The sequence below is a fragment of the Mycteria americana genome, chromosome 5 (assembly GCF_035582795.1).
Source record: "Mycteria americana isolate JAX WOST 10 ecotype Jacksonville Zoo and Gardens chromosome 5, USCA_MyAme_1.0, whole genome shotgun sequence".
NCBI lineage: Eukaryota > Metazoa > Chordata > Aves > Ciconiiformes > Ciconiidae > Mycteria > Mycteria americana.
In genome coordinates this window covers 36,563,746-36,589,792 of record NC_134369.1, presented here as the reverse complement: position 1 = coordinate 36,589,792, position 26,047 = coordinate 36,563,746, and the positions used below count along the sequence as shown (strand labels likewise).

Here is a 26,047-nt window from a genome sequence, read left to right as displayed (position 1 = left end):
CTCAAAAACTCTGAGATTCATTAGGATAACATGAAGATCCCATTTGTTACACAGTCTGACACATAAATGTTCTTGCTCTGTAACTTCTTCACATGCAATTAATCCAGAAAAATGCTATGTATAGACAAGCCCTTGGAGTGTAAGATCTGTGAGGCTGACGCGAGTACGATGTTAGATACTTGTGTGTTGGAGCTGGCACCTCAAGGTGTGACTTCTGCGAAAATCTGGAGTGTGGCATCCTAAATGTCAGCAGTTAAAGAGAAGGAGAAGTATAGCCCAAGCTCACGGGCTCCGCTTGCTCGGGTCATGCAGCCATGCTGCCTGAGCCCAACACGGAGGTGGACGGCAGCCGGGTCACCAGAGTGGGGGGGAAGAGGCAGCACTGGTGCCCCCAGGAACAGTCTGGGGTGGCGGGTGGGTGGCAGTGGCAAGGGCCTGCCTACATGAAGGCCATGCTCTGTCCTAGAGTGGGTAAGGGAGAAGAAGAAGAGCATGATGATTGGAGAAGTGAGGGTGAGAGGAGGTGGGGGAGATAGGGAGGCAATGTTAGGAGAGGGAGGATGGGGATGAAAAGGAGTCAGCAGTGAGGGTTTACTTCAAAAATTGGGGGATCGGACGGGAAAATAAAGCACTTTCTGGTAGACATAGATCTTTCAGTGTTTAAAGCCTCTCTTGCACTGCACTTCATTAAGATTAAACTGTACTTCTTTGGTTTAGGAAGGCTGTCTGGTTGGTGTATTAGCTGCTGGTCACACGGACCTGGTCCGAAAACGGCTGGTGTCTGAAACGGCTCAGACCTGCTGGAGGCAACCTGGTCGACCTGCGGATGCTGTGAACCAGGAGCTGACCAAAAAGCAGGAGAGCTCCAGGATTCCTCCCCAGAAAAGGTAAGGGCTGGAGGGTAAAACCAGTGGGAGTGTACTCATAGACCAGAAAACCAGAGCAGCTCTCTGAGTACAGAGCTGACTGCATTGTAGATGGGACCTCTGAAATTTAAATTTAGAGTGCATAAAGGATGGTCAAGATGTGAAGTTATTTCCATCAGTTCAAACTGCATGTTGCTTTCTGGAAGTATAAGTAAGATCACCATTTGCACACATCGCCCTTGATTTCTGTCTGCTTTGAGTCACATCATTCTGATTGCTCGTAATTTATGTTGCCAAACTTATTCCAGTGTTATTGTCTCTTTAAAACCTCACACTCAGATAGCCTTAGGCAGTTAAAACAATCAGGACAGTGGAGCAGTGTCTCTGAGCTAAACCAGAGCAGTAGGTAAAGAGCAGAGGGTTGCTCTCTCCTGTGGTAAAAGCAAAGGTGTGAGTCGGATGATGAGGAATCTATTCCTGTCCCTGACAAGCAGTGCAGTCTCTGCACCTGATTCACCAGTGTGTTACTCTACTGATCTTTTTAGGCTCATCTTGCCACTCTCCTGTGTCTATGGCAGTCTGTTACACTTGCACAGAGTGGATGTAAAATGCTGTCAAATTGGAAGGGTGATTTATATCCCAGAGCGAAACTTTATATTGATCCTGATACATGGGCTGTGCATTGTGGGACCAGAACAACGATCTCCAGACCCTGCAGCATTTTCAGAGCACCCTGTGTGCCTGCAGTACGTGGTGTGGTGCCCTAACAGGAGGTTAAGCACAGGTGCTCTGATACAGCTTGCAGCAGTTCAGGCTGCAGTATTGTTTTCCCTGTTGTGGATAAGGTTTCATGGGTAGGTCATGCACAGTACTTTAACTGGGAACTCACTTTGAATATGCAGGTGCTACATATATAAAATTCAGATTCATGTAGCACCTTCCTCCCTCAGCCTATCCTGTCTCAGGGGTCTCTACCCTCTCTTAGTGGTAGTACCCAAGAGATCCTATGCTAGGTATTCTGTTGTCTGACTCTTGTAGGTATTCTTGCTCTGATAGACCCCTGTCCCTCTCTGAGACGGGAGCAGACCCAGTCAGCTGCTGAAGGAAAGCAGTAGACTTAATTGTGGCAATGCTAACAGTGTGGATAAGCAGGGTCAGCTGCTGCCTCAAGCTCCGACTGTGATCTTGGTGCCCATTGTGTAGCTGAATACAGGGCTTCCGTTGGTCAAAAAGTGTCATCTACCGAGTAGTGAAGTCCAGACCAGTACTGCAAAGTTATGACAAAGCAAGTGTCAGCAGCTGCCCGGGAAGGCTGCTGGTGATGGAGTGAGCCTTGGAATGAGTCCAGCCATTTTGTCAATGATGCAGCCATGAGTACTTCTGAAGAAAGCTGTGTCTGGCAGGCGCTCTGGTGTATGGTACTATTGCTGTGAGTAGAGTAAATGCTGCTTATCGCCTGCCCTCAAGAACCATCAAAGGAAGCGCAGACGTCTCCTATTACTGTTAAAACAAAAACTGAGTGCCGTATGGGCACAAGAAAACATAGATCCATTGGCAGCAGAACAAGACTATGAATTATTCATTCGTCCAATGCCTCCTGTATGTTCCATCCACTCAGGCTGTTCAGGACGCTGTCTGCTGGAGATGCAGACAGATCTGCTTCCAAAGCCACGGGGACATGACCCTGCAGACTGTGATCACCACTCCACTCAGCTTGTCCTCCATGAAACTGGCTTGTGCGTTGTTGTGACATCCTTGAGGACGCAGAAATAACCTTTGATCATCTTGTGGGCTGTTGGTAGGACCTCTTGTAACACCAACGAGACTGGGACACGTCTGGTAATGCCAGCCTGGAATTGGCTGTGAGGTGAGGACAAAGAGTTAGGACCAAGATGGAAGCACTGACTGCTCTAGCCCATTTTGCAAAAGGGAGGCGGGGGGCTGCATCTTTTGTGTAGTATTACTTTGGCAGTCTTCCCCCCCGGATGAACTTACGCTATGTCAGTTTCTTCCTAGCTTTGTGTTTCTGAGAAGCCAAAGTGTCATCTGCTAAAAGTCCCCTGAGCACAGGCAGGACTTTTCTCTCTATGCAGAGTGCTTTAGTGGAGAGGAGTGTATTTAAATGGCTGTTTGGGAACATCTGTGAAATACATAGTTTTTCTCAACTCTTTTACTAGTGGGCATTTGTCTATGTAATGGTTGTCAATTGGCAGCTGAAGTTGAGAGGCACTGAGGACTTACGGAGCTGCAGAGACTAAATTCTCCTCTGATTCTTCTGTGAACTGCTCTGAGCTCAGGTAAGAGGTGCCCAGTTTGAGAGAAGACATTGCTGAAGGTTTGTTCAGAGGCTGTTCCTCAGCATAAAATGCACGTACTTAGATGGGAAGAGGTTTTTACTCCTTTTTTTTGCCTTTTCCCTCCTGCTGGTTGGTATGAAGATTCCTTCAACCATTTCACATACCCAGGCTGCACCGTGCATGCCATATTGCAGACTTTTGAGCATTTTTCCCCGTTTTCCTTCTGCGTTTTCCAGAGTTGCTCTTGGCTATTAGGCTTTTGCTGAGAGATATTCAGATTTTTAGTGTGGGAAAAGCTACCTGTAACTAGCAACTGCTGTAGAAATGATGGGCTTCTTAAAGCAAAACTTTAACCCTTGCATTTACAGCTGTCTTGTAATATGCCCTAGCCCATTTTGAGAGCACTTCAAATGTTCTTAAAGAGCTTTGAGGAAAGGAAGTGAATGATACTTCAGTCAAAACAAGACACTATAACTTGTGTCCAGAACAGTTTTCAGCTTCTCATTATGCCTTATTCCTCCCTTCTACCCACCCATGGATTTGCCCTAGAGTGAGCCACCTTTGGAGTTGTCCTAGTTTAGAAGCTGAGGGAAGCTGTGGAGGCTAAGATAAAATCCCAGACTGCATTTGAAGAGTCCTCACTGAAAGAAGTGGTGGAAGCATCCTGGGGGGAAGGTTGCCAAGTTGGCTTGAGAGGTAGGATAGGTTTCACAAAGAGGGCTCTCAAGGAAGAAAGGGTTGGTCCTGAAGCAGGTAAACTGTGCTCGTCCTCCTTGGTCTTGACAGAAGTGAGAAGACGATAACCTAGAAGACTATTTTACTTTTTTTTCTTTTTAAATCAGTGAAAGAAGTAGACAAACAGAGCAAGGGGGTGGATTTGTGGTTTCCATAGTGATGTAGCTGTGGAAGCTTTTGTACGGTGGAGCTTCACCCTCACTGCAATCACACTTGAAGGCTATGAGTATTCAGCTTTCCTGCCAGGGAAATGTAAATATACATCAAATATGGAAATGGCTGAAAATGCAACTGCATGTTCATGATTTGTTATTTTTGCTCTGTTACCTGAATATGTGGATGTTGGGAAGCTCAGCTCCATCGTGGCTTATTTCTCATTTATCTGTCATCCTGCACTGAAACAGTGCATCAAACTGTTGTAATACCACAGTTCTCGCTGTACCAGGCAGTGATATGTTCACCTGTATCCTTTGCTTTCTCTTGTCCTTACATACACACACATTCCACAACAGTGATGCCTGTGACCCTCTGCTCACCCACACTGATTTCAAACATGCACTGATCAAGAAACATATGCCTAACTCTTTCAGGGCATGCTAACTGATCAGAGCACCACCCTGTGAAACCTGGAGAGGTGTACTTCATGCTGTTCATAGCCATCACTTCACTTGTTCCTGTGGGCCACAGAAATGGGCTGCGTGTGACATTAAATCATGGTTTATTTTAATAGGCATTTTGAGAGCATTTTAACAGTCAAAACATAGGACCTTTGGGGAATTTTTGCATATGGAGAGAGCTGTTTGTGACTGTGAATGGTTGAATTCGAGAGCCTTTGAATCTGGCTAGCAAAATAAGTTGGAGCGTGGAATTTTTCAGCATCTCAGCTGATGGATTATCAGTGGGTCATAGAGGCAGAGAAAGGAAAAATCTCAGTGTGAATGCTGGATGCACACATCAGACAGTTAGGCATGTACCAGTCCTGCACACCCACTTGCATAGTCCAGTCTTCGTGAGTTACGGGCATTTGTGCCTCGTCTTCTTCCTTTTTACTCGTACTGCTGCTAGATGCTTCTCTTGCTGTCTCCCTGAAAGAATCTCCCTTACCTTCAGCATTTGTTTTGCTTGTCTGATGGATGTAATGGGTCATCTGTTCCCTTTATAGAAAGAAATGTTAATTATTTTCAGAAGGCTAATTAGGTTGCTAATGAGAAGCTCTACTGCAGTAATATTTCCTTTAATTACTCACTCTTAAGTGCTGTACAGAGGAGCTTATTGAATATGCTGTTAAATACAAATGCTTGTATCTGGCTTAGAGATGCACTTTCAGGCTCCCTGAAAGAAATACTTTGGTAAACTTGGGAATCCATGTGATACAGATGACAGAGCAAATGAGACTGGTGCTGAGGGCTGCCTAGTCATGCAGCCTTTTTGACTCCATGTGAATTTGGTGCTTCTGCAAGTGACTGGCCACAGTTGTTCTCTGTATTCCAGTTTTGCTTGATGGCTTTTGGCAGTACCGGTAATCAATTGTGCTACCTGCCAAACTAATCTATAGTTAGATGCAGCCCTCACACTAAATAGTTTAGTCTAATTAGCCAGATGGTAGCCAGAGGCACAGAGAGGTGGAATGACTCATCCAAGGTCATGTCACAGATCATGGCAAACATGGTAATAAAGCAGAGGTTTCATCAGTCCTGTGTTAGTGCGCTGCACTATTTGGCCCTTTGTGCCTCTCTTATGGCCAGCATAGCTCACTGCAAGACTTGGATCAGTTTGCATATTGCTTCGTGAGGCAGCACAGCTGCTCAACAACCCCATCCATGTATCTACCTTGGCACTGACTTAGGAAGGTCCTTTTGTTTCTCCATCTGAGTCCTGGCTGCTACTTGCTTCTTTCCTTTTTTCACCCTTTGTTGTAGAAATCTCAATGCCTTTTAGAATTGCTCTGAGCTACTGTATTCTAGATATTTTAGTTTTAGTACTCCCAGGATGAGAGGTGTTGGGGTGGATTTCCAGCATCCTCTGCTTTTTGAGTGCTGGGCCTTCATGCAGCTCTGCAAAAGAGCTTCACTTTTTGGCAGCATCTTCTGATGTCCAGTCCAATTCCTGAGTCTGCTCTTAGCCAGACTCTTGGAATTCTTTACACATTGTAGCTTTGCCAGGGAAGATGCTGAGGGAAGGCTGCTGAATGGGGGCCACTTCTAGACATCAGAAGATGCTCCCTATGCTTATATACTGATTATCATAGACCCAGTTGGAGAAGGAAGGAAGATCTGTCAACGTTGTGGATGCAGTGCAAAACTTCATACATTGTACTGTGCTGTCAAAGTATCTAAGTGCAGGTGACTCTGAAGAGTGACTTAGGCATAAGAAATACCCAAGAAAACTATTATCAGCATGACATAGCAAAAGTTACCTTCCAGTTCTTTTCAGGAACAGATGTGCACTGCTAGAACAACATGTATCTGTGCTCCACACGTGCATGACTACTTTGGCTGAGGCACATTCATTTAAAAGTTAACTTTGCATATGTAGCATTTAAGTTAACTTTGCATATCTTTACAGCTGTGGGAACTCTGAGGCACAATGAGGATATAGCAAAGCAAGTTGGTTAGCTGCAGTGTACATATAGGTTCTGAGTTAGTGCAAGCCTATGCACAAAGAGCACACTTGAAAAATGTCAAGGTATCTATTTTGAACACCTTGGCATTGCTATGAACTGTTGTGAAAAGTAGTGGAAATAGTGCTGTTTAGCATATGTGTAATGTGTTGTTGTTGCATATATCAAAACTAGTTATATAATGGAAGCATACTTAGGTTGTTTTACTCATGGTGGGAGATAAATTCTTACTCATCCTACCAACAGTGTATTGCTTAATACCTAGTGATTGTCATAAAAGTCCTTACATGCTACAGGTTTGTGTACCTCTAGAAAGGAATGGACAAGCTGACCAGAATGTGTGCCTCCAGGACTGTCAGTAGTAGGTGCATGATGCAGGTACGAAAATGACAGCTCTTAAGCATTTTACATAAGCAGGACAAGAAAACATATGGTGTCTCTCTGGTTCCATTTGCTATGGGTCACCTGATGCTCTGTTTGTTAAGCAGATTTTAAAGATGGTTTAAAAAGAATTTAGGGTTTGGGGTTTTTGGAGAGGGGTTTTTCTTTTTTTGGTGGCCAGTGTGAGCACTATCAAACTGTTTTACTTAAAACTGAGGAATTCTTTTCTAGTCTTATCACAAGACAGTTCCCAACACACAGATGAGAACTGGCATCTTTGTTCAGCTGGCTCTTTGCCCAGAGGCATGAGGTACCTATTGTTGCCCAGAAGGAAAACAAGATAAAAAATCTTGTTTGATAAGACCTGAAATTACCCTATGTAACCTCAGGTATTTCACTGAGGTGGATAAATCTGTGTTGTACATGCTTTAAGCACCTCTAAGTAGGTACTGGAAAGACGCAGGAATGGTAGCATCAGGAATGCTCAAACTCCAGTTTTGTCTCCAGGATGTGTCCATCTCTAGCTACCTTCACAGGCTCTGGTTAACTACAAATGGGAGCCTGCGGAGACAAAGCTTGTAATGAAGGTACCTTTGTTAAGTGCCTGAAATTCATGAATTAATTTGGGCCTCTGCGCATGTGTGTGGGAAACGTTTATATGAAATTCAAAAGCCAGTAAAACCGTGTCATGCAAATAATTAATTTGTTAGAATGGTATTGTGTTGCAATAATAGTATAAGGCAGATTAGGAGGCTGGAGACTGGAGGCTGAATCTGAAAGAACAAGTCGCTGTCAGGTGTGTTTCAGTCAATGAGAGCTCAGTGCCTGCACAAAGGAAGGATCAGCTCCTATACAGGAGACTGCAGGCTGAATCTGAAAGAACAAGTCGCTGTCAGAGGTGCGTTTCAGTCAATGAGAGCTCAGTGCCTGCACAAAGGAAGGATCAGCTCCTTGCTGCTTAACTAACAACTGTACCTCCTAAAATAGCAAGCAATTGTTTAGAGTATATCTTTAAACTTTTATCTTCAGGAGATGGCAAAACAAAAGCTGAAAGCGTAAAGTTGGGAGTTAAAGGCACCACAAAGGAAGAGTGGGGCAGAAAATCCCTGGCAGAAAATAGTGTGACCCTAGGAAAGCCCTGCCCTCTTTGGGAGCTCTGTGGCCAATCATTAACAGGGCAGGACACTCTTGTCACCCTTGGCCAAGGCCATTCTGTCTAAATACAAAAGCACAGTTACCTGGTAGATGGGTAGAGCCTTAGGTTACACTTCAGTGGAAAGAAGCCCTTCCAGAAGTTGAATTGCCCTTCCATTAAAAGGCCTCTACTGCTGCCTGAGACTCCAGGATGGCAGGCTTGCCTCCATGCTGCAGAGGATGGCGCAGCCATGGTTGTTTTCATTTCTGGTTGTGCTTGCCAGGCCCCATGGGGAAACTGAGTCCTTCCAGCCAGGTGTAGAGTGCAGTAAGCTTCCTCTGACAAGTTGCCAGAAATTAGTGGAGGCTTGGTACTTGACAGAAAGAGAAACTGCTTACGGGAGGTGTTAAGAACGAACTGAACTTCATGGATGGGGAAGCTGTGGTCTTACCACTTCCTCTTACATGTTCCCATCTGGTGTAAATGGGTCTGTAGCATGTAGCCTGGTAGACAGCATCTCTTCCAGTGTTTCAGCTGAGTGTGTCCTGCGTTTCATAGGATTTGGCCACTAGGCTGCCATGAGACTTCAAAAATAAGCCTCTTCTGGGAACGAGGTGAAGTATGCTCAGCTCCACATTCCCTTCTCTTCAAAGATGAAGTGCAATATGGTTTTCTAAGGAGAGGTAATACGTTTTGCTGCGTCAGCTGATATTGCGGAGGGGTGGAGGGGGGCAGTAAGTTTCAGATACTCAGGCCGTCTTTGGGCTTGAAGCTGTTTGATGTTGAGTATCAGATTTCTGTCTCTGATCTGACCAAAGTAGTAAGATCAAAGTTACTGAAAACAAAGTCTGGGTCTGCAGTAGCTAATTCTCCCTGGCATGAGCATTTTGCTTGTGGAGCCCAACAGTGGGGAAAGACTGTGCACATCACAACCCCAGCTGGACAGAGCCACTGGACCACCAACTCCTCCTCCTTTGCACTTGTGTCCCCACATGTTCCTGAGGCCTCTGTGTGACCATCACAAACGCTTTTGTAAGGGGAATTCAGGGTTGATGAAAGGTACTGTCTGAACTGTCCAGAGGGACATCTGTGCTTTTGTAAATGAAAGAGAAGCTCTGACAGTGAGAACATGAACTTTCTGTGTTGTGTATCAACATGAGTTATCTATTCTGGAAAGAGCAGCTTCCAGAGGCAAGGAAAAGAATCCAGTCAACTGGTGTCTGGTCTCTCTTCTGAGATGGCTGAGGATCTGGGCCAATTAGTGCCTGTGTTTGGATTAGGAGAATGTTTTGTCAATCATTGGGAATTAAACAAATATATATGAGAAAAAAACAAGAACTATGTATGTTTTGGAACATATTCTTTTTGAAGCCTGAAAAACAGAATAAATATGGTTCTGGTTTCTAGATCTTACTTTTGCAGCAGCAGCAAATAAGAAAGATGACATGGTATGACATGTTCTTTGAAGCACAGGCTGTCTTTCCATGTGTGTTTGTACAGGCCTATGGTACCTTGATTTACTGACACCTGGCCACACCTTCTGGTAGTAATATTAAGGGAATGTATGTATTACTGTGAAGTATTCTGACACAACTGAAGATGCAAGGAGTTCAGTTGTCTTAAATTTCTACTTTAGAAAGGTAGACGCATTTGGAGCCTTCAGCCAGTGATGTGTGCTGCTAGCCCAGGGCTGAGACTGCTGGAGATGATATGCAAAAGCCTGCTGCTGATCATTCCTTCAGGGTGCTAGTCAAATGATAGCCATGCCCCACTGCAGTGGCAGGTTAGTGGAGAAAGGTTTTAAAATAGTTGTCTTCCATTTTTTGTAACGGCAAAACAGGTCACTGCAGACAGTCTGGCTATATTCAGTCATTTTCTCTTCTTTCTGCAAGCAGCAGCTACTTAGCTTCGGACAGAAGGGAGTGCTGAACTAGAGAAGCACAGTGAACTGCCGGCAGAGCATAGTAGAATTTACTTTTAGTAAAACTAAAATTGTGTCTTGTATCAAGAGAAGCTGTTACTAATGTAGCCTTCTAAGCAGAGTCATCTGAGACAAGAGACTGGTAGAGAAGCAGTCTTGACTTACCTTGGCACCTTTTATAGTTGGGGTTTTGTCAGCTGATGGCATATGTGGTCAAGAGTCATAATCTTAACTTTTCTCCCAGTGCTCTCAAGATTATTTTTCATCCCAGAGCAGCCTTTTGGTCCATATCCCACCATCTTCCTCTTCCTCTCCCCATTCTTCTGTATTCCAGCAACTCAGCTTCCAAGCAAGACTCGCAAAGAGCACATCTCTCCTAAGCCAAGCATGGATCTGTACTGCCAGGTTAACTTTGCCACTGGGCAAAACTCCGATTCTTTGTTCCAGCTGCACTGATTCTACAAGTGCTGGTGCAGGAAGATGATGTGGCTAAACTGCTCTGATGTAACTTTCATAAGTCTTTTGTCTGTTGCCCTGTTTGGCTGCTGAGAGACCTTTTACATGCTTTTCCCATCTCTTCTGACTTAGATATCTTGTCCATACCCGAGTGCTGCCTCTTCTCAGTGGTTGCTCAGCAGTTCAACAATGAGAGGAAAATAGCCTCACTTTTCCAGGCCATTTTCCAGCCCCATTAAGGTTCCCAGCCAGGCTGGTTTTAAGGATTCTGTTAACTTGGGGTTGGTAGCCAGAAGGAGGATGGAACATGTATCCAAATTTTATCTTGTCACTGCAGTAGCTGTAGAAATCTATGGATCTTCATTATTATCTGCTTAGGTGAAGTTAATGATTAGGAAACAGTGATCAGTTTACTTCCCTGACATCTGCCCCCTACAAGGCTTCAGCTACTAATACACTTGTGCATTCTTCCTTGTTTCCCTCTATTCTACAAATACTCCAGGGTCTTTCCATCCTGCTTCTTTTAGATCCACCTTCTGTTCTCAAGGCAAGGTTTGCAAGGCTTTCCCCAAATTAATTCTTACCAGCCTTTCCTCTCTTTTTGTGCTTTGGCTCACTGGGTCCTAGAGAAGCCAACCCAAATACAGTAGTAATTTTAGGAACCAAGCAAGAACATTGCTTTGCCTTCTACTGCAGCAGCTCTGTGTGTGGACTCAAATTCAAGTCTCCTTTTATCATTGTGCTTTAACTTTTTGTGACTGTGCCATCTTTCTGCAGCTGAGAGTGGAAAATGTCTTCTGTATGGATTTACAGCTGATAGGAGTGAAGAGGTGAGTAGTATTTTTACCTCCTTGCTGAGTTTAGGATTAGAGTTAGCAGTTCTTAAGGATTTTCTTTTCTAAGGTGGAAGCTTAATTCCTTTTTCAGGTGTTTAGCAAGTAGGTGGTATTAACATGATGCAGTTAAATTCCACGAGTCCTGAAGCAGCTGCATGTTAGCCGCTATTCACAAGAGATGGTTTCGAATTTTTCAGAAGGCTGAATATGTAGATTGGATCTGGGAAAAGGGATGAATGTGAGTAGGGTCTCAGCACATACCACAGCCATAAACTGCTAGATCTGCAAAGCAGTCTGAAGCTGTGGTATTGCTTTATCTTATGGTCTGGGCTGCCCTATGCTATGAAAGATGAATTCCTGGACTCCAGGCATTCAGAAGCATGTGAAGTGTTCCTGTGCACATACATATAGACTTTTTTGTCTTAAAGAACCTAAAGTCTTACAATTTTGTTGACTAATAAATACAGGCAAGTTTTGAAAATGCTTTCCTGTATTGAAGCAATGAATCTGTTTGTTGGTTTTATTGGGGAGACTGTTCAATAGAGCATAGTCATTTGGACACACTACAGTCACAAAAGGAAATGTGGAAGAAGGGCATAAACATAATATTAAATGGATCTACTTTCAGAGGGGCTGTGTAAAGGCTGGAACTGAGCATGCCCTGTGGAGCCGTGATAAATGATGGGCAGGCTGCAGGTAGGAATCCTGAATCCAATAGTAGTGTTTGTATGTACTGGGTTTGTGTGGCAAGGTTTTGGTAGCGGGGGGGCTACAGGGGTGGCTTCTGTGAGAAGCTGCTAGAAGCTTCCGCTATGTCTGATAGAGCCAATGCCAGCCGACTCCAACATGGACCCACTGCTGGCCAAGGCTGAGCCCATCAGCGATGGTGGTAGTGCCTCTGTGATAACATATTTAAGAAGGGGAAAAAAACTGCACAATGGCAACTGGAGCCGGAGAGAGGAGTGAGAATATGTGAGAGAAACAACTCTGCAGACACCAAGGTCAGTGAGGAAGGAGGGAGATGAGGTGCTCCAGGCGCCGGAGCAGAGATTCCCCTGCAGCCCGTGGTGAAGACCATGGTGAGGCAGGCTGTCCCCCTGCAGCCCATGGAGGTTCATGGTGGAGCAGATATCCACCTGCAGCTCGTGGAGGAACCCATACCAGAGCAGGTGGATGCCCGAAGGAGGCTGTGACCCCGTGGGAAGCCCACGCTGGAGCAGGCTCCTGGCAGGACCTGTGGACCCGTGGAGAGAGGAGCCCACGCTGGAGCAGGTTTGCTGGCAGGACTTGTGACCCCATGGTGGACCCACGCTGGAGCAGCCTGTTCCCGAAGGACTGCACCCCATGGAAGGGACCCACGCTGGAGCAGTTCGTGAAGAACTGTAGCCTGTGGGAAGGACTCACGTTGGAGAAGTTTGTCTCCCGTGGGAGGGATCCCATGCTGGAGCCGGGGAAGAGTGTGAGGAGTCCTCCCCCTGGGGAGGAAGGAGCGGCAGAGACAAGGTGCGATGAACTGACCGCAACCCCCATTCCCCGTCCCCCTGTGCTGCTGGGGGGAGGAGGGAGAGAAATGGGGAGTGAAGTTGAGCCGGGGAAGAAGGGAGGGGTGGGGGGAAGGTGTTTTTAAGATTTGGTTTTATTTCTCATTACCCTACTCTGATTTGATTGGCAATAAATTAAATTAATTTTCCCCAAGTTTTGCCCGTGACGGTAATCGATGAGTGATCTCTCCCTGCCCTTATCCCAACCCACAAGCCTTTTGTTATATTTCTCTCCCCTGTCCAGCTGAGGAGGGTGAATGATAGAGCAGCTTGGTGGGCACCTGTTGTCCAGCCATGGTCAACCCACCACATTGTAAAAGGTCACCTCAGCGTAAAAATGAACACAGTCAGAAGAACCAATTACAGGGGGGAAAAAAAAATCCATCCCCTTCAAGTAGAGGGGAAGAGAGGGCAAATAAGCAAATCAATAAGGACAACATATAAATGTGTCTATGTATCTTTACATATCTATACATCTGTAGATAGAATTAAAAATTACGTAGGCATAGCAGGTTGATTTGCCTTTGTTAAAGCAGATACCTGTGGTCCAGTCCAAATTAGAGCGTGAGAGAACAGTCCAGTTCTGTGGTTTGGGAGAGAGGCAGTAAGAAGCTCAGAAAGACTTGGAAAAGAACGAAGGTGACATCAGCTGTAGTCAGAGGAAACATGGGGCATCCTTATGACCCAGCTCCCTGGCTCATGAGAGCATGCAGCTGGGAGCACATGTTTCAGTTGGAAGAACAGCGCTGGGAAACACCCCTGGGACTGTACCTTCATAAGCTGACTGATTGGAAAAGGAGGGAGCTGTAGGATGCAGCAGTAAAAGCTTACAGACCGATGCTGAGTTAAGAAATTGGTATCTGAAGAGATAAGAGGCTTCCTTGAATGGCAGGCAGAAATAGCCAGGCAAATACCAGTTCTGCGTGGGGCACAAATGTTGAATTATTGCTTTATTTAAAAGAGCTCGTGAGTGTTCAGCTTACCACCTTTCAGAAGGCTGAGAGTTTCAGTCACGGGAAGGCTCTGGTGCTGCCTTCTTGGGACACACAGCACATAATCAGATGAATGAGTCTGACTTGAAGGGGAGTCATAAACCGCTAAACATTAGAGGCTTATGGTGGATCTGATGCTTCAGGTTTACAAAAGAGAAAAATGGCAGGCGTGCATAAAACATGAAGATGGTGTGTTTGTAGTTGTAACATGAATGCTAAGCTTCTTGATACCTTGAGGAAATAACAGCACTAAAAATGTAACCCTTCTTTTGCAAAGATGTAAATAGCAATGAAATACCCAACACAGTGGAGGGGTATGTCTGCTGTGTAGGAACTAGGCCCTAAAACCTGTTTTTGTTGACTTGTTATTCAGGACAGAGAAATTTGACTGGTCTACGAAGACAGATTTACCTGAGCCATGGGCTTACAGGCTGCTGCTTGTTTTTTCTGAATTGAAATAAACCTGAACAATAGAGTACAAAACTCACCACTAATTTATTTGCCCATACAATATATTTCCACTGCTGATTCCGTACTTTGCAAGCCAGTGATGGCATGATTAATCCCCATGGTATGCTGATTGGTGAGCACTAGTGGGAGAAACTCTGGGAAACTGCTCACAGGAGCTGCCTTTCCCAGCTGTAGGCATGGTTGCCTACATGAGGATCTTGTCAGACATGGTGAAGTGGTCACTAGGATTCTGAGATTTATCCTCTTCTACCCTTCCTTTCTAGGGTGTTTCTACCTCTGAGGACCTGTGTGAACTTGAAATTAAGAAGATGAGGTAGCCACCATCTTGGAGGCTCCACAAGGATTCCTTTAGTGAAAAAGAATAATTTAGCAATCTGCAACTGCTCAAGTTTTCTCCACCAGGGATGTTAGGAGGAAACTTGAGGAATCACAGCCTAGCAAATAGCAGATAGTGCTTGGAAGACCTGGTTCTTTCACATCTCAGCAGTAGTTTAATGTTAGGAAGGAAAATACATATATTGAGGAGGAAAAAATATTTTCTGTAGAATTGCCATCAAAAGACTCCCAAAAGGGGAAAGAGAGAAGAAAACTTTTTATGACAGTCTTGGGCTGTGTTTCTGAAGGTGCTTAAAAGTGTGCTCCCTCCTGTTTCATCTCTGTTTATGCAGTGCCTTCTGCTTGCAAGGTTTAAACCTAACTCAGCTTAGACCAAGATGCTAGGTTTCTTTATGGTCTGCAGCAGTTCTCTTCCTCCTAGATGAGGAGTGACTGTAGTTGCTAGCTGCAGGTGTTTACACCATCCAGTTACCTACTATCAGTTGAATGCTGGTAGTTTATAAAGGCTTGTGCACTGGTGAAGAATAATACAAGGGGAGGGAAATAGTTCTTTACAGTTGTGTATATGCAGCATGAATTTCCAGTGAAAGAAGCAGCTAACTTTCTGAAATGCTGCTTTGAGCTTTACCTGCAGCAAACTAGGAGAGACTGCCTTGGATCTGTCAACAATTCTAATTTTTTTTTGTCTTTTTACACACACTGCTGTTCTTCACAGATTTAAGTGACTTGGATTGTGTCAGGGTATTAGCAGGCTAGGATTTTAGCTACTCTTACTTCACTGCCTTGATCATAATATTTTTCTCTGCCAAGCTTAATTTTCAATGTGAAACGTGTTTGGATTTTTTTGTCTTTTTTTTTTTTTTTTGGCCAAACCTGTGTTTCCTCCATTGCATGCTGATTCTGGCTTGTTACTGCAGATTGTTCAGAAGAGCTGGGCTAAGCATATTTATTTGTTACTGATACTGACCTCTGTGAGTTGTCCAAATCAATTTATTATTGTAGTGTTGGAGTGGACTGGTGTATTTGCTTTCATCTTGCTTTGCAAAGAAGATGGGAGCATTTGCTGAGAAGAAAAAAAATCCCAACCTTTTCAAAAATGAACTGTCTGAATTTCCAAACAGCTTTAAGAAACCATGTAAGATGGGTGACACATAATGTCTTGACCTTAATGTTGTCTCTTCTTTACGTCTGTTGGCTCTCTAGTGACAGCGGAAAGGATGTTGGCTATGGTAAAATCTTGTAAACTCTCAGTAGGTTCTCAGGATAAATTCTCTCTCTCCATTCTGTTTTGGGTTGCTTTTTCCTGGTAAGCCATGATGTGCATTATGTTCTTTGGATGTCAGATTTGCTTCAGTCAGCTAATACAACATGTTAAGCTCAAGCTTTCAAAAACAGCCATGAATTTTGATTGTCACTGTACTCAGATGCACAGTTTGAAATGAAGGGGCCCAGCCCACAGGAGCTTACAAGTCAGGCAGTTGCCCATCAGGGAACTGTGAGTGCTCAGACCTAGGCCCGAAGTCATGGGCTGCAAACTTGTGGCAGCTTTTGAACAATGGGTTCTAGGAACTCAGTTCTGCTCTCACTGCAGAGAATGAAGTCAACCTGGACATGCTGTCCAGGTTAAGATAATGGTGAATCCAGCAACTGAGCACCCAAAAATGGAGGACGGCTGATACAGATTCTCAGGGGCAGGTTGTGCTCCCCTGGACATGCCATCTTCTTGGGGGCAGACCTCCCATAGTGCTGGCCCCCTCTTCCACAGTGTTAGTGGGAAGCTCTGCCTGCTCCAGCATCGGGGTCCTGGCTTCAAAGTCTCTGCTTTGTGCTGGGGCCACTTCAGGGGCACTTGGGCCCTTGCTGGCCCTCTCTTGTTTGAGAGCTGTAGTATCAGCAAATGTTGGGGACTCAGGGCAGCTCTTCCAAACAGGGGAGGGCAGCAGGTAAGGCACAGGAGTCTTCTAGCAACAGGCTTGCAGAAGGACATGACCTTCCCTGAAAGAGATGCTGGGGAGTTCGGGGATAATACTTCTAGATGCCAAGTCTGGGCTCAGTCATTTTTCACAGATTTGTCTTGCAAGTCTGCTGCTTGCTTGACTCTTGAGGGGTCTTAACTTCTGTCAGGAACATAGGAAGCATCCCTCTCGGTCATTAAGTAAAGAGTTGCTGCCTTAATTTGTTCTCAGGTTGGAGTCATCACTGTGGGCTAAGGTGTGTTCGAGTAACGTGATGCTATGTGTGAGGCAGGGCATGGGAAAGCTCAGCTTTCTGCACTTCTGCTGCCATTCATGAGATCATACTAGTCAGAAAACTATTCTTTAAACTAACAATGTCTTCACGTTTTCTCTCTGTTCTCTGAAAAGCCCCCCTTCTACACTCCCTCCCAAGAAAACCCTACCTTTTTCCTTCCCATTGTGAAATGGCGCCTTCTGGGCAGCCCATGCACAGGCATTACGGTAAGAACTACACTTCCCCATCCCTTTGGCTTAGTCTGGTAATTGGATTAATTTAGTCTACTTTTGTCGTCACTTTTTTTTACTGTATCACAGTTCTCTTTGGAACAGATTTGAAAGATAGGCAGGGATCAGAGGCTGCCAGCAGGTACAGAGTGAACCAGGCAAGGGAACGAGGAGTGGCAGGGAAATCATGCACCTTCTAAGGGAAAGGAGCTAGAGATGAAAATGAGGGGAAAATGCAGATTGGAAATGGGCTGTGCTTTCTTACAATACACGGCGGTGTGGGTAGAACTCAGAGGAAGGGAGACAATATGCATCCTGATGGAGGTGGAGTCCAGAGAGAGAAGCAGCAAAACCAGATGATTAATACATTCAGAACTGACCAAAATCCCAGGGCTCCGGATCCATCCTGAAAGCACTAAGAGTAAGGAATGGACATCAAGTCTGTATTTGGAGACATCTGTCTGTGGCATGCTTTTAGCTTCATTGCAGGGCTTGATTAATCGATCTGCTGGAACTATTCCACACTTCAGTACAGTTAAAATTCTATATTCTGAGCCACAGTTAATTGAGGCTCTCAGTTACCTGAAGGATGAATATCTCCTCAGAGTTATGACTTCAGCACATAAGTACCGCTAAGACTTTACTGCATAAATCTTTAAACACTGATGAACTAATGTCTTGGGGCCAAATCCAGCACCAGTGTTCTGTAAATCTTTACTCCTAATGGTTTGTGTGAGATTTATCTGAAAATGTTGAAGCCAGATTTGCAGCACATTCATTAAACGTTGTCCGTGATTGCAAAGGCATGCTCGTTTGGTGTTTACTCAGAGGGAAAATGCAAAATAAGAGAGGAAGAATTGCATTTAAAAAGGTATTGCCCAAAAATGCATGTCAGTTTTCATTGATGCATCCTTGTATCTACTCTACTCTTTGTTAAAGCAGAAAAGCAGATACACATCTGATTCTCCCAGTCTTAAGGAAGAACACAGTAGCTACAATGATGTGCCAGTGAAAGTAATTCAAAAGGTCATGAGGAACAGTTACTTACATAAGCACTGTTTGGGTAAGAAGGGTCTGAGGAAAGAGAATATCATAAGCAGTAGAGCTTATGGTCAGGGAGTGGCAGGTGCCCTCTACTTCAGAGTTGTCTGCTGCTCGCAGTCCTGTCGTTTGCAGGGACTGAAGTATCCCACTACATATGTGCCGCCTCTGTCTGCAGTTACTCTTTCAAATTAAAAAGTAATTATGACATTAACACAGGGTTATAGATGTATCTAAGGCATTTCTTAGAAATATGAACATGGATGTTATAAAACTAAATATTAGTAAATACTTCAAATATGAATTTGTAGAATAACACTGTGCCCTAATTTTTTTAACTGGCAGAAACAACTGGGCAGTAAGAATAAGGAACTTACTGCATTAGTTCAAGTTCACCTGTGGTGAATCAAGTAGCTGGCAGAATTTATAGCATCAGGCCATCACTAATCAGGGGAATTGTCTCATGGAGGTTTTTTGTTTGTGTTTTTCTTTTATTAGCACTTCAGAGTTAATTCAGAGTATCTTGATGAGGTCTCATTATACCCATCCAGAGGCTGTGAGTCTAAATAAGTCTGCTGGAGTAGAGGGAATAGAGACAATCTTGGAGAGACTTTCTGAAGCACAGTTTGGCTTGGTAGCAGGGAAACAGGCAGAAAGCCACTGGAAAGGAGAGCTTTGAAAAAAATTAACCAGGCAGTGCTCAAGAACTTAATTAGGCATGAACATGACATGCACTGATGTCTCCCCTGCAGTGCCTGTGTGTGACAAAACTGCCGTTATTTCTTGGTCTTCCCTCAACCCATTTTCCGATCGCTTACCTCTTGCCTGCCCAGACTGCATCACCTGCAAAACTGAATGCGAGTATGGAAGTGCTCCCCCTGCGCAGAAGGGTCTTGCACGTGAAGCGGGACAGTCTGGGATTTACGTCCTTTCTTCTTACTTTGCCTGGTGTATCAGGTTTATCTATATCTTATGTCAACCTAGGGGATGATTAATATCAATTTCAGAGTTGATATTCTAAAATATGAAAGTATAATCTTTGTGTGGTTACGATATTATTTTCTCGCAGGCCTTACTCAGAGTCCTGTCCTGATCCTCTCAACCAGATTTCTGTAGAGAAACGCGGTCCTTCATATGCTTCCCCCTGTTAGGGCTGTGCTCGTTCGCTGTCGGTGGAGGGCCTCTTGGCCCCTGCGTTGCCAGCAGCATTACCAGCACAGGCAGCGCAGTTGGGGAAAGGACTGCGTGTTCTTCTGAGGTCCGTGTGTGGTTTCCATAGACTTGCCTTTTTTCTTCTATCAGCAAGCTGGAAAAGAAGGTCCTACTGGAGAAAGAGGGAAAATTTCTGCGCTGCCTTAGCTCAGGCTTCCTAATAACATTGTATTGGAGGAACTATTTCTACTTTAGCTGCTTGAAATATAATTTGATGATGATGGAAAGTATTTTCATAGCTTTGAATTTAGAAACTCCCTGTTTTCCACTAAACAACACAGTGTGAGCAGCCTCAGTACAAGCATGGCCATCAGTGTGCAGCCTCCAGGACTTGTTTGCTCTCTGCTGAGACAATTGCGTAGGTGGCAGCTGTGTTTCTGGTTTTCAGGAAGCCGCTGCCCATCCCACTGTAACTACCTCAGTGATGAATGTCATTTGTTTTCCTCAGGAGACTGAATAGCTATCATACGTTCAGAGCTTTTTGGTCTGTATTACTGTAACTCCATTAAAAGTCTTGCATCACCAAGTTCAATTATCAACTTGAGGCTTTTCACAAATCTGCATCTCTTACTGAATCCAGTCTTGGCCTTCTGTTTGGATGCTTCTCCCACTAATGTCCTGCAGCTACTTTTCAGCATGATCCTTTTATCATGAATTGCTGCCTGATAAAACAACACTTTTCTCCTTCATTTCCCTCTTGAGACCTTCTTGTCCTGTATTCCCTACCACGCAGCAGCCAATTTGGTATGGCCAGGAAATAAGATGCTTGGGAACAGCTGCAATTTTAATTGTTTTGTAAATGCCCAAGTGACTTGTAACCATTACATTGTGCAGTCCCCAACTTGTGCAATGATGTGCTGTAGCTTGTTGTGGTCTCCCTAGGTATCCTCCATTCCCTTCTATGTCTTACTGTGTACTTTTTGTTTTGAATGAAATGTTTTACAGGAGGAGCTGTGACTTGTGGATGCGCTTAGTGCCTAGCACAATGGAAACAGTTTATGTTTGGGCTACCACAGTTCGGCATCTGCCCTGTCTTGGGATGCTCTTAATCAGCAGGCAGCCTGTGAGGACTCTTTCAAGCATATCGTAAGAAGGAAGTTCCCATCAAGGCTGGGTTGACTGAGTACGTGACAGTAGAAGGCAAATATTGAGACAGTGTCAGCACATTGATGCATCTCTCCTTGCATTTGTGGTGAAAGGCTCAGGATTCAAAAGAAGTCAACAGTGGTCTTTGCAGTGGGTTAACTTGTGTTGTAGATGTTGTCCCAGACCTGGTCTAGATTCAGTTATTAGACTTCTAGTGTAGTGACTAGATATTTTGCAAAGTGTAAAAAAAGAAATCGAGAATAAATAATAATTATTAAGCATGCAGTATAGAACCAGGAAAAAGAAATCTTCATTGCACAGAGGAAATATTGTGGGGTAGAACAGGACGTGGCTTGTTGGATATATTTGCGTGAGTCTTTGGCTTTGGTGGGCAGGTGTAAGGCAACAGAAATAATTGGTGAGGGGATCCTTGGAATAAGAAGGGAAGGACCTTCTGTGCATTTGATCCAACTTTGTGAAGAGATTTTCAAAATTACAAGGAAAACCTTACAGATAGTACTGCATGCTAACAGTTCAAATATGTTTCATGTAAAGCTGTAGAGGGAAGTGCAAGGACTAAGGACCACAAGTGGAAAAGCTTAGAAAGGCTTATTGAAAAGAGAGGAAAACCATACAATCCCCTGGCAGCTTAGTAAAAACTTTACAATAATTTTTCTTCCCTGGAGAATGATGTTCCTTATTTCCTCAGTGCCTTGCCCAGCAATAGGTATGACTTCTAAGGCTTCTGCATCTTTTGATGTCTGTCTCCTCAGATATAAAAAAACTTCTCCCTTCCTGCTGCAGCCGTATATCCCCATTCTGACAAAAGATACCTACAGTCCATTTTCTTCTTACTGCTTTCTCTTACTCCTGTACTTCTGACTATTGATTTGTTCTGGAAATTATGTGAGAACGGAGGAATATGAGGATTCAAACTCCTAAGCTTATCAACTGTGCTGGTAAACTAACCAAGTAACATTACATTGACAAACTGTCATTCTCCTCAGAGAGAAAGTTTGCAGTGCCCTTCCACATCAGCTTCCTGTGGACTGTGTAGAGATACACCCCCTGCATATTTCTCATGTGCCACCTCCACTGCTGTCTTGCAGAGTCCCTTGGGACGAAACTGTTAGGAGACATAAGGGAATTCCTAGCGACTCCTTAGTCTTTCACCCACAAGCTCACAATGTGCTGTTGACCCAGATCTGTAGCATCTGATGATAGTTCAGTGTCCTGTGTAAAATGGATTGTGCCATTAGAAAATGGGTCTTTGTTGAAGCACCCACATCATATGAACTGCCAAGACTTTGGTTGTTTGGGTGTCCATTTAAGAGAGTAGTGAATAGGTCATGGATACAGCTCTGTCCTTTCCACTTTCAATATTCCCCTGTGAATATTCTGCATATCTTCGTTATGTTCATTATTATAGCTCCTTTTTCCTTATAAACATTTCTCTTCTCTCATCTCCTATCAGAATTTCAGTCATACTGCATGTTAATACTTTGTTCAGAGTGGCACCATGTTTACAGAGCAGGGCAGGAACAGTCTCTTTCCAGATGGCATTGGAATGACTGCATGTAACATTAATGTGGTCCTTTCCTAGCACCTTGTGCCACAGAACTGACAAGTGCAGAGCAAAGAAGTTAAATAGTGCCTGATGAAGAGTCAAGAGAAACCCAACTTGAAAGAATAAGTTTCTAGGAATGAAAGAGGTAAAATTCTCACCCTGTCGTGTGAATCTGTAAGGCTTCAGTACAATTATGCTTAAAATCAGCTTGGGCCAGGGACTCTAGCATGGACCTTGTAAATATCTACAAAAAGTGTAAAAACTAATTGTGCTGAAACAGTTCAGTGATAAGCAAATTGTGCCCTTTCAAAACCCCTTCACCAAGTTTCTTCCTGTAGAGACAATTAGAGTTTGTTCTCATTTCCTATTTATCATGACTAACCACCTCTCTCTACGCTCAGCTGTTCCTTTTTATTCTTCTCCTTTGTGTTTTGCTGTCCTGAAGCCAAATCTGAATGGATTTCAATGCCTCTGTTGTGCTTTTTGACTTTGTATCGGGCAGTCTGACAGCATAAGAAAATTATTTTCCACATCCTAGCCATACAATGCATGAGTTCTTTAACAGAAGAAATAACAGTTCAGCTGAATAATGGGTGCAAGATGTGGTGTCTGAAAGTGTAAAACCTCTGAAACTTTCTCCTCCAGTTCCCTTTCTGTAGCTCCCATCAAAGCGCAGTTTTTCACTACAGTAAACGTTTTGGGTATAGAGACTGTAGGTGATGGCTGGAAGGGCCCAGGTTTTCAATGCTGTGTTCATCTAATCTATTCCATATTAGAATCCGAAAAGTAGGGGACAGTGCTGTTTCTTGAAAAGAGCAAAAAGGTGATGTGCGCTCCTTGTGAGATGACTATTTTTCTACTGATTTGCAACCAGTAAGTTCTTTGGCAGCCTCACCCCCTGGCAAAGCCCTTGTACCTGTCAGCTCCCTCCTTATCACCAATGCAATACCAGCTGCATCCTGCTTCTCAGGCAGAGCGGTATACGTTGTCCAGGCCCATTCTGAGACTCGGAGCCCGGTAACGTGCCACCTTTCCGCAGGACTTAAAATTTGCTGTGGTAAAAATGAGACGATTTAAAATTCACTTCTTTCTCAGATTTGTCTTTTGTGGCTGTTCCGAGTTTGCACGTGTTGCCACCTGGGGTATAAGGACTTGTGACATCCTCGTTGACTCCTCTTTCTTTCTCTCTCTCTCTCTCTCTTTCTCTTCATTTCAGAGTGCCTGCTGGGGTGTGTGGAGAAGAATGGCTGCGGCAGAACCTCTGACCGCTTTCTCCCGATGGTACCTCTATGCCATTCATGGCTATTTCTGTGAGGTGATGTTCACAGCTGCCTGGGAGTTTGTGGTCAACTTTAACTGGAAGTTCCCAGGTGTTACCAGTGTGTGGGCACTCTTCATCTATGGCACCTCCATCCTCATTGTGGAGAAGATGTATCTGTATCTCAAAGACAAGTGTAACATTTTAGTACGCTGCTTCATTTACACACTTTGGACATACCTCTGGGAGTTCACCACCGGCCTCATCCTACGCCAGTTCAATGCCTGCCCATGGGACTATTCCCAATTTGATTTTGACTTCATGGGCCTGATCACCCTGGAGTATGCCATCCCATGGTTTTGTGCTTCTTTCATCATGGAGCAGCTGGTGATCAGAAACACCCTGCGCTTACGATTTGATGAGACTGCCGAGCCGGGGGCCCCCACCATCCCTGTTGCCTTGGCCAACGGCCATGTGAAGACTGATTGAGCAGTGACTCAGAACCACACTTAGCAATCTGAGAGAGCCCAGACCTCTACCACGGACTGTCAGCTCTGGCTCTGAGGTACTGCTTCTTGCTGTATGATAAGATTCATAAACCCCATTTTTCTAATGGGGGTGTGCATGGGATATACCAGAAAAAAATGGAACCAATAGATTTTCTATGGATTTTACTCTTCGGGCTCCAAGGACCAATATCAGTTACTTGTTAGTTAGGTCATTTCTGATTTTAACTTATTACAGATGAAAGCAGTCCTTTTGCTTACTCTTTTATGTGGAGAAAGAAGAAAAAGAAATGCTACGGTGGAAATGCATACAAAAAGAAAAAACCTAATTAGTGGATGGGCATGGACACGCCAGCTAAGTTAGTGATTGGCTTACTCCATTAGGCAATATTCAGGTGCTTGCTTGCAACCAATACCTCCCGTGGGACCTGAGATGCTGCAGGAACAAGGAAAATCCATCTGCTGTTGAGAAGAACCTAAGATTGGCAGTCTGCTGGGGAGGTAGATGGTGTTCCCCTCGCAAGGTCCCATTGGCCTCCCCCAGGTTCTTTGTTGCACCATGAAATAATCTGGTGCTGGACATCTTGCTGAATTTATACAGATCTTGTACTTTTTGAAATCTCAGTCCTGATACTCGCTAGAAATTTTTTTCTTTTCTTTTTCTTTTTTTTTTTTTTTTAATAAAGGCCTCTTTTGCCGAGTGAATTTTACCATAATCTGTGCAATCTTGGCAAAAGGCGCAAGAAATAGCGTAAGTCTTCCCATCTCCTCTGTCCCCTCAAAGCAGACCTGAAGGGCTGCTGCAGATTCCAGCTCCCATCTCAGCCATGCAAACCTTGTAGAGACTGTACAGGCCAGAAGAGTTTTCTGCCTTCCTTCCTCTGTTTCTGGTGATGTTGATGACTTAGTCTGGCTGCAACCCATTGTATCTGAAGGTCAAAACCTTGATGTTGCTAACGTGGTATCCAGGATTTGGTCCTCTGGCACTGACTCTCACCTTCCTTCAGCGCTGGCAGGTCATGGGTTAGTTCTGCCTAGTGTTCTCCTCAGTGTATCAAGAGGATTTGCTTTTTCTTCCCAAATTCTGCTTTAAATAACCACAGCCATATTGTCATGACAGTAATTGGAGGCAGCAAGAGATATGCCATGATGCCTGATACATTATTAAAAAAAAACAACAACCCCCCCCCCAAAAAAAACAAAAGCAAAAAGTTGCTCTCTGAAGAGCACTTCTTCAATGCCCTGCCTGAGTGTGGCTTGGAGTTAGGGTGCAAGAGCAGCAGCAGAGAGGTGGAGCAGGAGGGCGTGCTGTGGCTCCATTGTAGAACTACCTGCAACGGGGACAGTTTGAAATGTAACCTGCTGGGGACATTTGAGGAGTATAGGGAAAGTTGTAGTGCTGGGAAAGTGCTTGATAGTGGCAGCCACAGGTTCGTAATTCGTTCTGGCAAGTCTTGGCTTTTGAAGTTAGCAACAAACGTGGAGCTTCCAGCTGTCAGATGTATCTCACTCCTAACTGGTTTATGGGGGAGGTTTGCTGTAGTTGCCCTGTATGGCCAAGATTAATTTTAGGTGTTCTTGCACCAGGGATCCATTGGGCTTGAAATGCAAACGTGTTGGTGTGGCTGTGGGATTCCACACTTGTATTGGAAATGGCCAGGCTATTTCTGTGTGGGTCCCCTGTCTCTGGTAGGGAGTGCTCAGCTGTGAACCTGCTTCTTGCCCTGGGGTGTCCATTCCTGAGGGGAAGAGCACTCTGGGCCCTGTGAGGAGAACTGCTTGTTGGTCCTGCTCTTATGAAGGCAGTGTTAATCCTTTTTGTATCACACAGAGTGCAATTATTTTATTCCTCCCCTCCCCCTTCTCACATGGCATCTGTTGCTGGCAACGGATACACGAAAACACTGGTGGCAAGGAGTTAACCAAATCTGCCCTGGGGTATGCAATGTCTCCTGAAGCACCCAGAATACTGAGGTGGGTATTTAGAGTTCCCTTTTTATAGTTCATTAAATTAAAAGAGAACAAACACTGAACAGGTGGGTTTTTTTTTTTTTCATGCTGTGATGCCAGTATTATGAAATCAGAGGAACAGTATGTAGTTTATCAGCCTTGATGGTCTTGGGTGTGTAGACCCAGGCAAAATAGTCACCTGACCCTGTACATGGGGAGAAAAAGAGATGAGATTTGTACGTGGGATAACGTAGATGAACTCTACTGAACCAGAACAAGAATTGCAAGGTGCAGGTGCGAGTTGGGATCTCCCCATTTTGGCCCTGGTTCTGTCAGGGTCATTAAATGCTGTGTCTGAAGCTGGGTTGTCCTCTCACAGCA

The 26,047-nt window shown here is 44.4% G+C and overlaps 2 protein-coding genes across 6 annotated transcripts in view; both read left to right on the top strand.

Annotated features, from left to right (window-relative positions):
• RAD51B (RAD51 paralog B) overlaps window positions 1-26,047 on the top strand; it is a 460,340-nt gene that overhangs the window by 10,277 nt on the left and 424,016 nt on the right. For both annotated transcript variants that reach the window (XM_075502954.1, XM_075502953.1), the window contains exon 2: window positions 722-887. In XM_075502954.1, coding sequence (XP_075359069.1) covers window positions 722-887 — 166 coding nt within the window. The remainder of the gene's footprint in view (window positions 1-721; window positions 888-26,047) is intronic.
• TMEM229B (transmembrane protein 229B) lies at window positions 747-24,897 on the top strand. Of its 4 annotated transcripts, none has more exons than XM_075502959.1 (3): window positions 749-887; window positions 2,485-2,733; window positions 23,169-24,897. In XM_075502959.1, exon 3 carries the CDS (start codon window positions 23,196-23,198, stop codon window positions 23,697-23,699), a length of 504 nt encoding a protein of 167 aa, XP_075359074.1. In that variant the 5' UTR covers window positions 749-887; window positions 2,485-2,733; window positions 23,169-23,195; the 3' UTR covers window positions 23,700-24,897. The 4 variants fall into 4 exon arrangements, with proteins under 4 accessions (XP_075359073.1, XP_075359074.1, XP_075359076.1 ...); XM_075502960.1 differs by lacking the exons at window positions 749-887; window positions 2,485-2,733 and adding exons at window positions 12,671-12,750; window positions 18,840-18,944; XM_075502958.1 differs by lacking the exon at window positions 2,485-2,733 and having other exon boundaries at window positions 747-887.